This window comes from Cyprinodon tularosa, unplaced genomic scaffold (assembly GCF_016077235.1).
Source record: "Cyprinodon tularosa strain WSP-4 unplaced genomic scaffold, ASM1607723v1 ctg417, whole genome shotgun sequence".
NCBI lineage: Eukaryota > Metazoa > Chordata > Actinopteri > Cyprinodontiformes > Cyprinodontidae > Cyprinodon > Cyprinodon tularosa.
This window is the reverse complement of record NW_024039138.1, coordinates 1,273,020-1,290,391: the sequence shown is the minus strand read 5'-3', so window position 1 is coordinate 1,290,391 and position 17,372 is coordinate 1,273,020. Positions and strand designations below refer to the sequence as shown.

Below are 17,372 nucleotides of genomic sequence, written 5' to 3'. Positions count from 1 at the left end.
ACAGTATCTGAGGGTAGAAGTCACACCAGCGTCAGGATCTTAGTAAAATATATCATTACGAACATCTTCTGCCTGCAGGATTCAGATTTTTCTTCATCCTTGTAGAGCTGATGCAACATATTTGCAAGCAAACACAGCCTTTTGCAAAAATATATCCATATATAATTATAACTTTTTTTTTTCCTCTACACATCGAAGCAAACAAATTATACAAAAATGCAGAAAACTATCTCGGGACAAGATCTGTTTAGAAGAAAGAACATGCTTTTTTATAAGCACAAGAGTGGCAGTCATACAGAATCCAAAGAAATAAAAAATAGAAGCAATACTTTTGTCATAAATCGTTATATGAAATACATACAAGTCCATATAATGCTAAAAATATTAGCTTTGAAACCCAGTTAAGAAAAAAAAAAATACACAAAAAAAGATATTTTCAATATAGACGTCTCAGGATTATAAGTTCCCAAAAAATACAAGTGTGTCCCTTTCGAGCAGACTGGGTATTACCTAAGGAATAAAAAGCTTACTAAATTAGTAAAAGGAGTGCCATGGCTTTAAGATTTTTGTTTTTGGCTGCGATAAAAAGGTCCCAGAGTTTACAAACGTGAGAACCAAAGCGATGGCCATGCTACAAAAATTACCACAATATAAAACACTAAAACAGAAAAAGACATCTGAAACGGTCGTAAAGAGTCGATGCCACAACAAAAATGCATATCTGTGTTTAAGTGCAGCAGAAATTTGAGAAGGCTCAAAACTTCAAAGTCTGACAAGAATATATATAGCTACAAATATTAGCTTTGAATTAGATTACTATTATGCATGTTTTGTTTCTTTTCAAAAAAGGAAACTTGGCAGTGGCAGTTCTGGGTATAAGAAATGTGGCGTATGATCCGGAGGGGGCAATGTAGGTACCAGATCAACTCGGGGCCCTGCCCCTTATTATGACATCATAATACGGCAACTCCATTTGGATTGTATTGCACCCATTTCTTAAGAATCAGATCTCTTCTAGAGTCTCAACATATTATTACCCACAGATCTAAAGTAGCCGAAAGTAAAAAAAAAAAAACAAATCAACAAAAAAAAAAAAAAAAAAACAGCCATTGCCAGACTTAAAGGATCTATTTAACAAGGTGACACAATAAGTCTCAGCTTATCTTTAATCTTTTTATTAAGATCTGAGGGCAGGGGAGGAGAAATCAAACATCTTAAAAAGGATTTTCGTGGAGATTTTAGACACAAAAAAAGTTCTACTTGTAAAAGACAAATGGTGGTTTTTGACATGAAGTTAAAAGTAATGGAGCTTAATATGGCTAACTGACTAAGCTAAAACAGGCTAACCTGTTAGCTATTGACCACAGCTAGCCACAGAGCTACCCAGCTCTTCCCCTTTATACTTTTACCAGTTACTTTGTTCAACATTAACATTTTCTTTCAGTTTCACTATCCATCAGGTAAAACATCGCTCATTAGACACGCTAACGTTACAGATGTTGCACACAGATGCTGCGCGTTGTCTGGGCAACCACAACGTTTTACATCATGTGGCAACGTTCAGCAAATCATATATTGCAATGTCACGGGCGAGCAGATCTGGTACCTACAGCGGCACTGTATGATTAAAGTAAAAAACATTGTAAATAAACTACAAGGATTCCTTGATGGGGAATCAAATGTGTGGCATTAGGTGTTGGGACTAAACCAGATCTGAGACAAGCATATACACAACTCAGCCTGAACTGAAATAACAAATGAACTTAATGTAATACTTTAATCGTAAGAATAAAAAAAAAAGAAAACAAATAGTAATTTGGCAAGAAAAAAAAAACAAAAAGTATGAATGAGTGAATTTGCACTTAGGGCACCGTTTAGTCAAGAACTGCCACTTAAATATTTGCATTTCTTTGATGCAGAATTAAAATAGTTGAAAGGTTGATCCTTCTCTTGTCGACTCCTCCTATTAAACCTCTTATTTCTTGTTTAATTTAAACCGTCATGAAGCTACACTGAGTTGTTAAAAAGAAAGAAAAAAAAAAAAAAACTTGCAGCCTTCCTTCTCTGAAAATGCAGCCTTTCTTTTAATCCCTGTTTAAACCTTGGAATGTATCCAGACAACCATTTGAATGAGAACTTAAGTTTGGGAAGTAGTTGCGTTTTTCTTCGTGGGAGTGAGTTTAACAGTCTTAGAGACTAACAGATTTTCAGCGTTGTCGTTGCATTGAAATTTTTAATAAAGAACAAAATCTCTTGTTAGAATACAGATCAGAATTAAATCTCTTATCTGAAATGTAGCTGTGTCGTTAAGGTTTTGCCGTTTTTTTTTTTCCTTTGAGCTGCTGACTAGTATGGGTAGCTGTCGGGGAAACCCAGCCCCTGGACGCACTGCTCCCCACCGTCCACCAAGTAAGGCCCTTCCTCCTCGTAGCTAGGGAGGGGGAAGCCGTCCTCTTCGCTAGGGGGCAGGATGGCGTCAAGGTCGGCTTTCAGACTGGGCCTCTGGTTTTCCAAGAAGGCCATGGAGAACAGTGCGTCGGGGTTGCACACAAATTTGTAGACGTACCTTTCCCCGGCAACCTGCATGAGAAAGAAGTATTTAAACAAACAAACAAAAATCTTTAAAGAAAAGAGAAAGAATCCTATGAAGCTGTGAAAAAGGAAGAAAGGAAATGTGACTCGCCTTTACCTTCTGCATGATGCCCTTTTCGTAGTAGTACCGCAGTGAGCGGCTCAGTTTGTCGTAGTTCATGGCTGGTCGGTTTTTCTGGATGCCCCAAAGGCGAGCCACCTGGATTAAAAAATAAAAATAAAAAAAATTAATGCATAAAGTCCAGTTAGAATCTAAACTTTATTCTGATAAATTGTTCAAAATCAATCTAAAAGCTTCACCTCTTCCGGATCGATCAGTTTAAACTCCATGTTGCGCCCCGTCCACACAATCAGGTGTGCATTTGCCGGATTGTCGAGCAGCGTTAGCAGAAACTGCCAGAGCTGCAGGGAACCGCGGCGTTGGTACGGCAAACCCTCCTGCTTCACTTTAGCTGGGTTCAAAAAGAAAATGCTGACTGTACTCATCTCAGAACAATCAAGCTCAACTGATTACCAAAAGAAAAAAGATATTTTTTAACTCTGTATAGTCGACATACTTTCCAGTCTTTCTGGGACAACGCAGGTGTCGTCATAGTACCTAACAGGCTCTCTGTCAGAACCAAATCCTGCAAAATAAATGATTTCAGGGTTTGAATCTATTATTGTGTTAAACCTGCCTGTAGAAATCATAATGAATTAAATAAACACCCACTCATCTCTTGGTTTATTGTGTGATTTTTAATGTTACTTAGTTGGCGGGGCATAATGGGATGAAATGCTAAATTGATGCCATTACTGGCACCACTGGTCAAGTTAGAGCCATGATGCCACTAAAATGCTCCAATTTCTCAAATAAATAACTTTACACATGTGTAAAACCTTACATGCAATAAAAACTTAATAATCTAATAAAGAATTAATAGACACTGACACAAAAAACATACATACAACATACATGCAATGTATATCAGCCATTGACAACTTAATTAATATAATTTCACAAACTAAGCATTTTGGTATTTATTAATCATTTATAATGTTTTGGAAACTATTGGTTTATTTATTTGTGGCATTTCTGTATCCAGCAAGAATCAAAAAATCGAATGCAAAGATTTTAGAAGATATATTAAACAAACGTGTATTATTCATAATGAAGCTTAAGAATTATTTTAAGGTTTTAATTAATATAAAAAAAAAAAAAACAGTATACAGAAACACAAGCTCTACTGAGAAGTTTTGAAAATTCTACAAAATTACTTTAATTTAAGCAAATTCATTAAAATTGGAGACGAAAGTTGCAGCCAATTCTTATCTTTTCCTGGTTTTGAACATTTTTCAAATATTTTGCTACTTTTGTTTCTCCATGGTTTGGACCAGGTAAATAACTCACCGGCGCCGCTTTTCTGAAACGAAACTGGAGACTTTCCAAAAGATGACTGGCAGGTTTGAACTTCTGAAAAAAACAAAAACAAAAGATGACTCATCGGTTTTCTTTATAGCTTTCATAAAGTGTTTAGGATGGGTTATTTAGACCACAAGTGCCAAATCTGGCCCTTCATAGCCAATCATAAAGCCCTCAAGGGCCAGAAAAGTTATATTGTCATAAAATAGATCAGAGATGAACCAATGGATTGTTTTTTTTTTTTTAGCAATTTTTTTTCTTTTATCGGCATCAACCTGGGCATGTGTGTGTTCACCTATTAATTAGTGAATTCAGCAAAAATTGCTTTAAGATATAGTGAAGGATGTTCTTTTTCCGGGTGGATCATCTAAATAAGTGGTCCTCCTAATTGTCAATCATTCTGATGATATGTTTACATAGGGCTGTCTTACGTGCTCGACCTGTTGGCTATCTTTTTCTGCGCACGCGCACTTTCAGACATATATACACTCACCGGCCACTTTATTAGGTACACCTGTCTAACTGCTCGTTAACACTTAATTTCTAAGCAGCCAATCACATGGCGGCAACTCAGTGCATTTAGGCATGTAGACATGGTCAAGACAATCTCCTGGAGTTCAAACCGAGCATCAGTATGGGGAAGAAAGGTGATTTGAGTAACTTTGAACGTGGCATGATTGTTGGTGCCAGAAGGGCTGGCCTGAGTATTTCAGAAACTGCTGATCTACTGGGATTTTCATGCACAACCATCTCTAGGGTTTACAGAGAATGGTCCGAAAAAGAAAAAACATCCAGTGAGCGGCAGTTCTGTGGGCGGAAATGCCTTGTTGATGCCAGAGGTCAGAGGAGAATGGCCAGACTGGTTCGAGCTGATAGAAGGGCAACAGTGAATCAAATAACCACCCGTTACAACCAAGGTGGGCAGAAGAGCATCTCTGAACGCACAGTACGTCGAACTTTGAGGCAGATGGGCTACAGCAGCAGAAGACCACACTGGGTGCCACTCCTTTCAGCTAAGAACAGGAAACTGAGGCTACAATTTGCACAAGCTCATGGAAATTGGACAATAGAAGATTGGAAAAATGTTGCCTGGTCTGATGAGTCTCGATTTCTGCTGCAACATTCGGATGGTAGGGTCAGAATTTGGCGTCTACAACATGAAAGCATGGATCCATCCTGCCTTGTATCAACGGTTCAGGCTGGTGGTGGTGGTGTCATGGTGTGGGGAATATTTTCTTGGCACTCTTTGGGCCCCTTGGTACCAATTGAGCATCGTTGCAACGCCACAGCCTACCTGAGTATTGTTGCTGACCATGTCCATCCCTTTATGACCACAATGTACCCAACTTCTGATGGCTACTTTCAGCAGGATAATGCGCCATGTCATAAAGCTGGAATCATCTCAGACTGGTTTCTTGAACATGACAATGAGTTCACTGTACTCAAATGGCCTCCACAGTCACCAGATCTCAATCCAATAGAGCATCTTTGGGATGTGGTGGAACGGGAGATTCGCATCATGGATGTGCAGCCGACAAATCTGCGGCAACTGTGTGATGCCATCATGTCAATATGGACCAAACTCCCTGAGGAATGCTTCAAGCACCTTGTTGAATCTATGCCACCAAGAATTGAGGCAGTTCTGAAGGCAAAAGGAGGTCCAACCAGTTACTAGCATGGGGTACCTAATAAAGTGGCCGGTGAGTGTATGTGGTGAGCTATAGTTTCAGGCAGTCATCGAAGCTCAACTTTCTCACTGCTGTTCTTTGAAAATGGCAGAGGGTCATAAGAGAAAAAGTGTCTATGAAGCATATGAAAAGAGAGGCCTCAGAAGAGGCAGATATATCCCAGAATGCTTTGCGCAGAGAGCTCTCCTCGCAAATCATTATAGGATTTGCTGTTACAGCGGCCCGCTGTCGCCACCTGACAGCAGCAATTAATAAAGATGGAGCAGGCAACGCCCAGTGGAGGAGGAGTTACTTGACCAGCAACTTTTAAACATGGCGTGCATATGAGGAGAAATGGGCTCTGCATGCTCTGCACAGCCTTTAATAGGTGTTCCCTCTATGGAGCAGGTACAGGGTTGTGCATGTACATTTTTTTTAAGTGGATAGGGCAGGTCTTTAAAAAATATTTGCAAAAATCCTCAAATATACCTTTAAGAGTACAAGTACTCTTAAAGGTATACATAAACATAAGCAATAAACATAAGCAAGTACACATACATAAAGTGTGTGTATTTGCCTTTTTTCCATTTGAAATCATTGCTGTTGGATTTATTTAGGTTCAACATAAATTTTTTATCATGTAAATGGAGGAAGAAACGGATATAAGAGTCAAAAATTATCGTTATTAGAATCTGTCTTAGATAAACCCTGTATCGGTCCATTAAAAAAAATTAAATAAAAATAAAAAGTGGCAAAAGCTGCTAAATAAATAGGAGTAGAATTATAATACCAGAGGAAAACAGTAGTTTAAAAAGTTGAACTGGCCTTTTTAAGGCCTGATGATGCCGAAGAATTTAAAAATGACATTAACAAACTGTTAATGTGAAATCACAAGATTAACATCTGAACAGTACCGGGTTCAAAGCCGAAGTCTCTCGGCTCCTGTTTGATTTTGACGTGGTTGAAGGCGGTTTGGGGCGGGGTCAGGCTAGAACCCGCCGGCCCGGCATCTGGATATCGTGGATCCACCAGCTCCTGTTTGAAACCATGAGGAGGGAGCGGGGTGAGGGGCTCCGACAGGTGACGCTGGTACATCGGCCGGCCGTCGCAACCTGAAGGGTGGTACGGCTTGTTTGCAGTTTTCTCTGGAGCCAGGAAGGGCAAACAGGGATCTGACATTTGCCGGTGGAACCTGAAATGAAGGAAAAACGTTTGAGGTGCCTCTGAGAACTTAAAACCACAAATATTCAGGTAATAATCAGGTTACCTTTGCTCTGGATTGAAAGACGCCCCTGAGCAGCCGACGGGGTTACAGGGCAGAGCGAACTGCTGGTTTGGGTTGGACTGGGGGAGATTTTGGCGGTGGAAGGGGCTGGAGGCTGGAGTTTGGCCGGTCATATGAGGCGGGGATGGCTGAAGCTGCCTCCGTATGGGTGGGGGTCCAGCGGAGTGGATGGAGCTACGCTGCTTTACAGGTGCGTTAGCCGGACCTGGTTTATTTTCACAGGCACTGAGAGGGGGACAACATAAAGGTGAGGTGAAGCAGAGAAACCCAGCATCATGTTGGTTGATGTTAAACACTGATATGATACCTGTAACTGTAAAGGCACATATCAGCCTGGGGGGTCCCGCAGGGGGACAGATCTTTGGACGGACTGGGCTCTCGCTTCACTTTGCTGACATGTGGGCTGTGAAGCGTCGCTGCAAAGACATTACAGGAACAAAGCTTAGACTTTCTATCTACTATATTCTACAGCAATCGATCCTCTTGGGATCACATGGTGCGATTCAGCTTTCCTCGAAGGAGCCTTCAGATTGAAATCAGAGTGACGCCAACAGGCAGCGGATGTTTCCACGTCGGCTTTATGGCTTCGAGCCGTTCTGTTGCCCTCATTGCGTCAAATGCATCTAATGTTTTTTTTTCCTATTCATTCATATCTTATCAGCGGCTATATTTTCCAAAGGTGGAAACACAAGCTCTGGATGTTTTTTATGACCCCCTCCTTTCCTGTCCTCGTGACTTCTATCATTAATGTAAACATAACTGCATGCGACGACGGAGTCAGAAGGGTCAACTGGGTTCATCTAGGGCACGTGTCTGCAACCTGGGGCTCTTTGGATCCTCTGTTACGGCTCCTAATGGCTGATAAAATGAACCAACTAAAGGTTTTAAATACGGCGTAATAACATCAATCTTGGATGTTTTAGCTTTTTTTTTAAAAAGAATTTCTGAAGTGAACTTTCCCAACAAAATAGAATAGAAAATCCCTTTATCGTCTCACAATTGGGACATTCTGGTGTTTACAGCAGCAAAAAGATTTTAAAAAATGATCACACAAATGTAGAAATTACATTTAGATCTGCTATTTTGTGATTATTTTGGACATTTTTTTAATATTTGACCTAATTTTCAACAAATATCAACATCCTATTGAAGAAAATCCATGCAGGTTATGCTTTTCCTCATTTCTTAAATAAAATATACGAAAAACATAGTTTTTATAGCAGATATTTATCAGAATCAAAGGTCAAATTTAATCTAAATAATTTCTATTTGGCTGGAAAAATAGCTTTTAGGATTTCAAAGGATCCAGACACCAGATCTAGGTCATAAAATATACTGTATGTAATAATAATAATAATGATGATACAGATACTCTGGTACAGATATTCTATTAGTGTTTTACTTCATGTTTAAATAAATAAATAAAAAAAAACAATTGTGCACTTCATTAGCATAAAGTCATAATATATTTTAAAAATTATAAAGATTATAAGATTATAAAGGCCTACTTTGTGTTTTTTTGTAATATTTTGGTGTATTTATAAAGCTAAACCTGTCATTTCTAGATCAATTACTTTTTACATTATTTTCAAATTAGATTCATACTTTCCCACATCTTCCAATAAACCCCTTTTAATTATTTTAAGCACTTATAATAAAAAACAGTCCATCGGCTCTTTTTCTCTCCAAAATAAAGAGTGAAATCATAATAAGCTCTTTATCTAGAGAGACGTTTATTTTCCTCCACTGAGTGGGCAGGACTATTTGGCTCAAACTATTTTCAGCCACTCACACATCATCTGCAATTTGCAACAACAGGATAAGACTAAATATATATCTGCAGCAACGGCAGGAAACTAAATGACTTGATTATTCAGTTTTAATGGTTTGTGTTCAAGAATAGATCTCTGTTATGCAAGGAAACACAATTTGCATATAGGGCTCTCAACCTGAATGCATGTTTGCATGATAAATCGCCACCATTTATTGTGTAACCGAGGGTGACATCTAGGATTTTTTGAGAGGAGAGGTGGTTACTCACAGTTATTGGACTGGAAATCTGGGACAAACTGCTCGTCATCAGGAGCCTGAGCTGTCAGACAGAAGAAGAGAGGATGATTAAAGAGCAGCAAGATGCTGAGAGGAAAAAAGAAACTATTTATGCAGTCATTTTTAGCTTTATTTCTAGTCTTTGTTGATTCTATTTTAGCAATGTTAGCTTTGTTTCTTTTATTTTCTTACCTTCTGCAATCCATATTTCCTGGAGCTGGCTCAGATCCTGAAAAAGCTCTAAAACACACGCATTGATCGTATTTATGGATGAGGATGCTACATTTAGAAATGTCAAGCGCAGAGAGAAGAAAACAAGGTGACTTACCTTCTGTGTCCTGAGCCAACTCTCTGTCCAAGAACCTCCTCCGCCTGTCAGTGAGACTCCTCTCCTCAACTGTGTGGCATTTCTACAACAGAAACCACTCATATTAAAACGGGCAAACCCAATAAATCTGTCAAATAAAAACTGGCAGTTTAAAAACTCACACTCTCAGGCACCATAAAAGGGACCTGCTGGTCATAAAAGCCATCCATGTTTCGGTGGTCTTCACTGTGGAGGACGGCATAAGGGGGATATATTAGGTAAACACTTAAATGCATCACTTGGTATAACAACCATCAGCTTAAAGGGACTCAATTGGTTTTCGTTTTTCTAACTTCAAGGACTAGTATGCTTATCAGTGCATCTAAAAGCTCCACTGGAAAGGAAAGCTGTGAGTGAGGTGAGTTATAAGCATTTAGGAAGATTGATATGTAGAGGCGGGAGAGGGTTGATTACAGGGTTTATACAGGAATCAGTAAGTCTAATTTAATGCTTTTTTTTATGCTCTTAGAAATAATTTTAATGCCATCAACAAGTACCCATGAGCCATTTTTGCTGAAATTAGCATTTTCCCCCGATTCTCTTCTTTTTCTTTTAACATACGGCTTTACGATCAACCAGAAGCAGTTCCGCACAAATATGTTGATATAATATATCTGACTAAATTGCTTTTATGAGCTTTTTTTTTTTTTAAACAAAGTTTTTTTTAATGGCACAATAATCACATTTAAGGAACTTTAATGCAATTAAGGCCTTAATTAAAAAAAAATTATAATTTAATGACTTTTAATGACCCGCGGAAAACCTGGATAAGAAAACACGTCTTTCATCTTTGGGCTCTTCCACCAGTGGCCTTGAAATCCCCCCCTAGTCAAATAACAATAAAAATGAATTGAATTAGATCCATTTTTTTTCTCGAAGTTCCTTTTCTCTGGCTATAGTATAGCCCAATAAACCCTACTCTGATTATATTATTCTCAATTAGGTGAGGAGGATTATGGAAAATGGTGAGCATCCTCTTCAGAAGATTTCTAAACAACAAAGTGTCTTTATTAAGAGGCTTCTAAAGATGCGGTGGAAGACAAACCACTACAGATAAGCTTACAGCTATCAAAACCTACAACAAATCGATGAAAAAAAACAACAACCTATGAATTACTGTAGCATTTAATTCCTCTGTAGTAATAAAGCATTTTTGAAATGAACATAATTTTTTGCTCCAGAATGAACAGTTTTAGGAGTCCTACTCCATATGTTTACTGTGTACTCTAAGCGACCTTTGATGTGGTTGGAAATACGACTTCTTGTGGCTTTCCTCTTGATTCTTCTACAAAAGCAGGATTTATGGAGTTCACAATTGTAATTCCTATCTACAGAGACACAAAAGGGCCCTTTGGGTGCTTCTCAGCCCTTCTTCTTGCTTTATATTGATAGCCCTGTCTGGGTCTTCATGATACAGCAGATATACATCCATAACACAGTTGTTTTAATAAGGAAACTGAAGACCATACTTTCATTTTTTTTTTTTGTATTTATAATATGCTTCCATCTAAAAAAAAAAAAAAGAAGACAAAAAAAATAAAACTATCCCCATCTTTTACTGGATCTATGACCTAAAATCCCCCCCAAAACACATTGAAATTGAACTGTGCATTAGCTTTTTTTAAGAATTAATTCTATGAAACAAAAAATTTTGTTGCAGTTTATTACAATATTGTGAACTTTTTGTGAAAAAAATGAAAAGAGTCAAGGTAGACTTATGTAACAGAGCCGAACGTAAAATTAGCAGAATTTTGAATGGAGTTTGGCGTAGGAAGCAGAGAAAGCGCTGACCGCTATGGGACCTCCTTGTTTTTCTCAATGAAGTGAAACTTGATCCTCAGCAGGAGGAGGAGGAGATGAAGAAGGAGGGGGGCAGCTCACCATTTAGAAATGTACCACACTGAATTAGTCACAAAGCTAAAAGAGCAAAAATGTAAACAAATGCAAACGGAAACGGTGGCCCGCCTGGCCGGTATATGCGGGGAAATGGACGCATGTTGCCTTTGATTGTTAGAAAATGGCGTTCGCCTCTTTAACCCCGTATCTGCTCCCTTCACAGCCAGCAACAAACCGCGACGCTGCGGTTCGCCCAGATAGACTAATCACGGCAAAAACAGAAACAGTTTTTTTTTTAAAACAAACAAAAAAAAACTTCGGTATTAAAATGCAAAACATACCTGTTTAGTGAAGTTCGTTTTGGAAGAGTGACTTAAATACAAGTGGTTGCGATTTCGCCCCCCCCGTACATCGCCTGCAGCTCCTCGAATAAACACTCGGCTGTGGATTTTTCTCAATGAAGAGCTCTAAGATAATCGAAGCGCAGTACATACCTCCCATTGGCTCAGAAAGGCGTCAGACAAGAATTCAGCCAATCAGATTTAACACAGTGCTGACGTCTTCTTCTTCTGCTTTTTATGAATGGCTGCGTTTCATTCATGAATTCACAGCTTTCTTAAAGGGAGAGAGCCACTAGTCTGTTTAATGGAGGGTTAAAATTAAGTTTAAACTAACATATTTAATCCTGCTATGTATATTTTATGACAAGATTTATAGATCTATATATTTCAACAACAATTTGACAATTCAATTAAATTCAATTAGTGAACGTAAATATATTTACTTAAAATAAATATTGATTTAAAGTATCAAATATATAACAAAAAAGTCTTAATGGCTAATGCATTGAATGACTATGGCAAGGAGTGTTGGTCTAGAGGTTAGAGCAGTGAGCTTGTGCTTTGAAAAGGTTGCAAGTTGCCGGTTCAATCCCCACAGCCTCCACTCTGGGTCCCTGGGCAAGACCCTTAGCCCCGGAAGATTAATAAAGTTCAATTGTCCAGTTATTATTGTTGTAATTTTACCAATGGAACAGAAAACACAATTGAATTGTCTTATTTCAAGTTCATATTATCTAATTATCTTATTTTAAGAGTAAAAATATTAATTCCATTGGCAAACTGTCTGATTTACCTACTCAAATTAAGGGTAAATACATTTAATTTAGGAAAATTTAACAAATTTCTAGATCGTTTTTCCAGTGCACAAGCTCCTGATTGACCTTCCATCTTTTCGTGTGTTATTTGCTGTCAACACTGTCACTCCCGAGAAGCTCACTTTACAAACACCCGAATCAGGTCTGTGATTGGATAGTCGATTCGCTGCTGAAGTCATAAATGCTACCGTAATTAGAACAGCAAGATTGCATGTCCTTTTCTCTGCTTTCTGATACATTTTGGATTTTTGAGATATCTTAAATGGTCCAGTATATATGCTCTTGGACAAAAACGTGGGTCGGCAAAAGACGACAGATAGTGAGGGAATCTGCTACTGTGAGTTCTCAGCCATGGTGGATATTGTTCTCTTGGGCATTCTTGACTTTATCTTGGCCAAGCAACTCAAGAATCACTGTATATCAGCTCATTAGTTTCTGTGAAGGTCACAGTTGGGATTGTAGTAAGTGCTGTATTCATATCAGCCACGAGATCATCAAAAAAAGCACAAAAAAGGTTCTATTAACAGTCCATTTCAGAAAGGGTTTTATGTCATGTGAGTTTCACACCGCTTTCTCCCTTTTACCTCTACCTTGATCCTTTTCCACTTCATTTTACATAAGCTGCAGCAAAATCACCAAAAGGTTTCACGTGATAATTGGAGGAAAAAAAAATCTGACAAAGCACCAACTCCATGACTGATAGCTCTGAACAATAGAGAGAATAAAAGCACCGTAGTTGGGGAGACTTTAATCCAGATATGCACATAAGGAGATTAAAGGTCAGCTGCACTCATGATGGAGCAGAAACCACTGTTCCTTTGTGGGCTTATGTGATGAAAATCATAAGATCCTGCTGCAATTAAAACTTAGAGGGGAGAACCAGCTGGTACCGGCAAGAGAGAAGCCATTTTTGTATCTTTAACCTTTTTGTAATGAGTTAATCAAGGATTGTTCAACTATTATATACTTGGAAGCATTTTTTTTCTCCATCTTCTAAACATTTTCTTGCAATCAAATGGTTTAATGAGGAATAGATCCACATTGGCATTTTAGCAGAATCTCATTGGAAGTCAAAGAGTTTGCAACTCTATGATTTCACTCTACATTGTTTGTCCAGGTGGACTTTCTCCCCCCTTTTTTATTTGGAATAGCAGCACTGATTGTTTGCACTCCTCAGTAAAAAAATGCCCGATCAGCGTCGGGAGATGCCAGAAACGGATCTGTGCATGCGATAAAAGTCCCAGTTCAGACAGCAGCTGAGCTCAGCAGCTCTGTTACTGATTTGCAGTGTCTCCTGTTTACTTCGCTGATGCACGTATACTCCTCTGCACAAGGCAGCATGGCTCGGTTTCATTCTTCCGTTCTGGCAGATCGAAAAACTTGATATAAAATAACATATCCTGTAACAGGAAATTGTGCACTGTAATCTTACAGCTGATTATCAAACATATCTGCAGATTAAAATGCATGTATAACTTTTTGTTTTTTAAACTATTGGTCATATAACACAGTCTTTATGTGTTTATACTAAATAAAGCAAACATTCAAGAAAAGAAAAAAAATTGATTTGGTTGGTTTAAGTCAATTTTCCAATATAAATATATATATTTTACTAAAAAAACCCAAACCCCTTTTTAAAGACTGCACATTAAATAAAATAAAAATAAAAAAACAAGGTTAATAATAATGGCTGATAATGATCTAAAATATCATAATTTATTAGGAACTGGCCATGTACAATGTAAAACTCATTATGTTGTATTGTTAAAATATGACATTGAAAATGTTTTGAAATCATCCTTTACCTTGCACGTTTTTAGCCACTCCCCTTTTTGCTTTTTTAATGTGATGAAATAAATATCACCTGTTGCATCGCAAGAGCACCTGTGATAATCGAAGATAAAATTAGCAACACCTTTAAGCTATTCTGCAAGCTCTCCAACATAGAAATCATGGAGGAGTCTGATCTTGTAATCGTAATTGCATGTCCATTGTGAGAGGCATAATTTAAAACAATAACTCCAGAAATCCCCATATATTAATTTTGTAACTGTTTATTTGTATGATGCAGCTGGAAATAAGCATTGGAACACCTGTCATCGGCTAGAATTCTGACCCTCAAAAACCTGTTAGTCGGCCTTCAAAATGACCACCTCCTCTCCATTTATTATCCTAAATTAGATACACCTGTTTGAGGTCGTTAGCTGCATAAAGACACCTGTTCACCCCAAATAATCAGTAATAATCCAACTACTAACATGGCCAAGACCAAAGAGCTATCCAAGGACACTAGAGACAAAAGTTTACACCTCCACAAGGCAGGAAAGAAGAAATTGCCAAGCAGCTTGGTCAACAAAAAGGTCCACTGTTGGAGCAAAAATAATTTGAAAATGGAAGCAGCTAAACATGACTGTCAATCTCCCTCAGACTGGGGCTCTATCCAAGATCCTCATGGGGTCTCAATAAACCTAAGAAAGGTGAGAAATCGGCTCAGAACTACACAGGAGGAGCTGGTCAATGTCCTGAAATGAGCTGGGACCACCGTTTCCATGGTTATTGGTGGTAATACAGTAAGACATCATGGTTTGAAATCATGTGTGACACGGAAGGTTCCCTTGCTTAAACCAGCACATGTCAAGGCCCGCCTTAAGTTTGCCAGTGACCATTTGGATGATCCAGAGGAGTCAGATGAGACAAAAATAGAACTTTTTGGTCATAATTCAACTAATCGTGTTTGGAGGAAGTGGAATGATGAGTGCCATCCCACGAACATCCCTACTGTGAAGCATGGGGGTGGTAGCATCATGCTTTGGGGGTGTTTTTCTGTATGTGGGACATGGTGACTGTACTGTATTAAGGAGAGGATGACCCCTGCCATGTATTGGGAGTGTTTGGAGAACAACTTCCTTACCTCAGTTAGAGCATTGAAGATGAGTCGATGCTGGGTCTTCCAACACGACAATGACCCGAAGCAGACAGCCAGGATAACCAAGGAGTGGCTCTGGAAGAAGCACAATAAGGTTCTGGCATGGCTTAGCCAGACCTAAACCCAATAGAGAATCTTTGGAGGGAGCTCAAACTCTGTGTCTCAGAAACCTGACTGATCTAGAGAAGATCTATGTGGAGGAGTGGGCCAAAATCCCTCCTGCGGTGTGTGCAAACCTGCTGAAAAACTACAGGAAATGTTTGACCTCTGAAAATGCCGACAAAGGCTACTGTACCGAATATATTGATTTTTCTCAGGTGTTCAAATAATTATTTGCAACTGCATCATACAAATACATAGTTAAAAAAATCATACCTTGAAATTTCTTTACTTTCTTTTTAAGATTATGTCTCTCACAGTAGACAATGCACCTGACAATTTTAGACCCCTCCATGATTCTAAGTGGGAGAACTTGCAAAATGTTCAAATAAATTTCCTCACTGTAAATCTAAACCTTGATCAACAGCATTAGGGTAGAACCAAATGAAGAAAACAGTATTACAATTTTTAAATGTTTGTTCCATCCACCCCTTTTTTCTTGTTTGTTTCTCATGTGTAATGTAACTCTGACGCCACTAGATGGCACAATTTATGAGTATCTAAGAAAAAAAACAACCTCTGCTGAAATGTGTGAACCCTCTGTTAAAAAAATATAAGTACTCTTTTAAGAGTATTAAAACATGCCATAATTATAAACAAACCTGTTCTCTATCCATAAGTGTATTTTTGGAAATATGTATTTGTAGAAGCTGTTGTCCTAAAGTGTTGTGGTTGATCTCCTCTTAGTTTTCAGGTCAAAACTATGTTTCATTTTGATCAGTGTTAACAAATCTTAAATAACTTCCTGTTTATTGAAGATATGAATATGCTGCAATAATTAGACTCTTTTCACTTAGCAGTGTTTCAACAGAGTTAATGTTCAAAAAAGGAAGATGTGTTTTGATTTGTAGATAATAAACTTGCCTATATCTCCTGTAATGCACCCAAACACACCAGATGTGACCTTTCATCTTGTGTATTTTCAGGTCACTCAAACAGAGGAATCTTATTTCAAAATGGCAGTGCCGTGGTATATTTTTTTTGAAATTATTTTTATAAACTTAATTAGAATATTCTTTATAATATACAAAAATAGATAAGTAAAATTTTTGGTGAACAATAGCCAGGGGTTTGAACAAATATAATAATAATAGATTTAAAATAATTAAATAAAAGTAAAATTAGTAATAGTAATAAAGTTAAGTAAAGTTACACATAGCAACATGTAAAGGGATTACATAAATACTTTCAATTTGGAGAATTAAAATAAAGTTTTAATAGCTTTTTTGTTATTGGAGGACAATGTAGAAAAATATGTAGTTACTTCCTTTAAAAAAGAAATACATAATACAAGAGATACATGAGGGTTCAAAAGATTATATAAGAAGAAAGTCAGAAATCAATGTTCAGAAAGGTATTTTTTATACTTTGTGATTTCAAATAAATCATCCTTAAAATTAAGTCCAAATTTGTCATAAATATTATCCAGAATGAGGCGACAAATACCTTGCCATAGGCGCTGCCCTGGTATCTCAAGAGATAGAAATGCTGTCATGTCAGTTGTGACAAAAAGACATGTGTCACCATATCAACTCAAAGTAAACAAGCTTTTCGGTGGCATATTCATTTTTCAAGAAGCATTTTTGCAACTAAAGGAAAAACAAAAAACAAAAAACCATCTCAAATTCAATGTATTCTTTAATGCGCAGAACGAAAAACCATTTTCATTTCAATTACAAAAAGTTTCCTGAATGACAAACAGAACAAGCAATAATCAGATGATTCCACTTGAACAAATATCTTTCTTTTTCTGATCATTGTTTTTCTTAAAACAGAAACATTTACTATATTTACTTTTCATTTGAACTCTAAATAGAAAGATAGTCTACACACTAATTCGGTTACATTTTGTTTAAACTTTATTAGTACTACAGTGAGGAAAAGTTAGAAATGAAAGATAAGAGAATCAGTAAAGTGTAATGAGAGGTGCTAT

The 17,372-nt window shown here is 37.7% G+C and overlaps 1 protein-coding gene across 2 annotated transcripts; it reads right to left on the bottom strand.

Annotated features, from left to right (window-relative positions):
* Nucleotides 1-2,273: 2,273 nt before the first annotated feature.
* On the bottom strand, nucleotides 2,274-11,688 carry LOC119792315 (ETS translocation variant 5-like). Of its 2 annotated transcripts, none has more exons than XM_038298911.1 (13): nucleotides 11,540-11,688; nucleotides 9,485-9,548; nucleotides 9,324-9,405; nucleotides 9,188-9,235; nucleotides 8,988-9,038; nucleotides 7,254-7,362; nucleotides 6,929-7,171; nucleotides 6,576-6,853; nucleotides 3,983-4,045; nucleotides 3,150-3,218; nucleotides 2,893-3,044; nucleotides 2,684-2,791; nucleotides 2,274-2,580 (listed from the first exon to the last, which is right to left on the bottom strand). In XM_038298911.1, the coding sequence occupies exons 2-13, from the start codon at nucleotides 9,530-9,532 to the stop codon at nucleotides 2,347-2,349; spliced, it is 1,485 nt and encodes a 494-aa protein (XP_038154839.1). In that variant the 5' UTR covers nucleotides 9,533-9,548; nucleotides 11,540-11,688; the 3' UTR covers nucleotides 2,274-2,346. The 2 variants fall into 2 exon arrangements, with proteins under 2 accessions (XP_038154839.1, XP_038154840.1); XM_038298912.1 differs by having other exon boundaries at nucleotides 2,690-2,791.
* Between the last annotated feature and the right edge of the window lie 5,684 nt (nucleotides 11,689-17,372).

What these genes read in the sequence shown, in the direction of transcription:
- LOC119792315 (XM_038298911.1), bottom strand. Translation starts at nt 9,532, where the DNA reads ATGGATGGCTTTTATGACCAGCAGGTCCCTTTTATGGTGCCTGAGAGT. An exon ending in GTTGGCTCAGGACACAGAAG is followed by an intron (nt 9,236 to 9,323) that starts GTAAGTCACCTT and finishes CGTGTGTTTTAG; the next exon opens with AGCTTTTTCAGGATCTGAGC. An exon ending in GGAAATATGGATTGCAGAAG is followed by an intron (nt 9,039 to 9,187) that starts GTAAGAAAATAA and finishes TCTGTCTGACAG; the next exon opens with CTCAGGCTCCTGATGACGAG.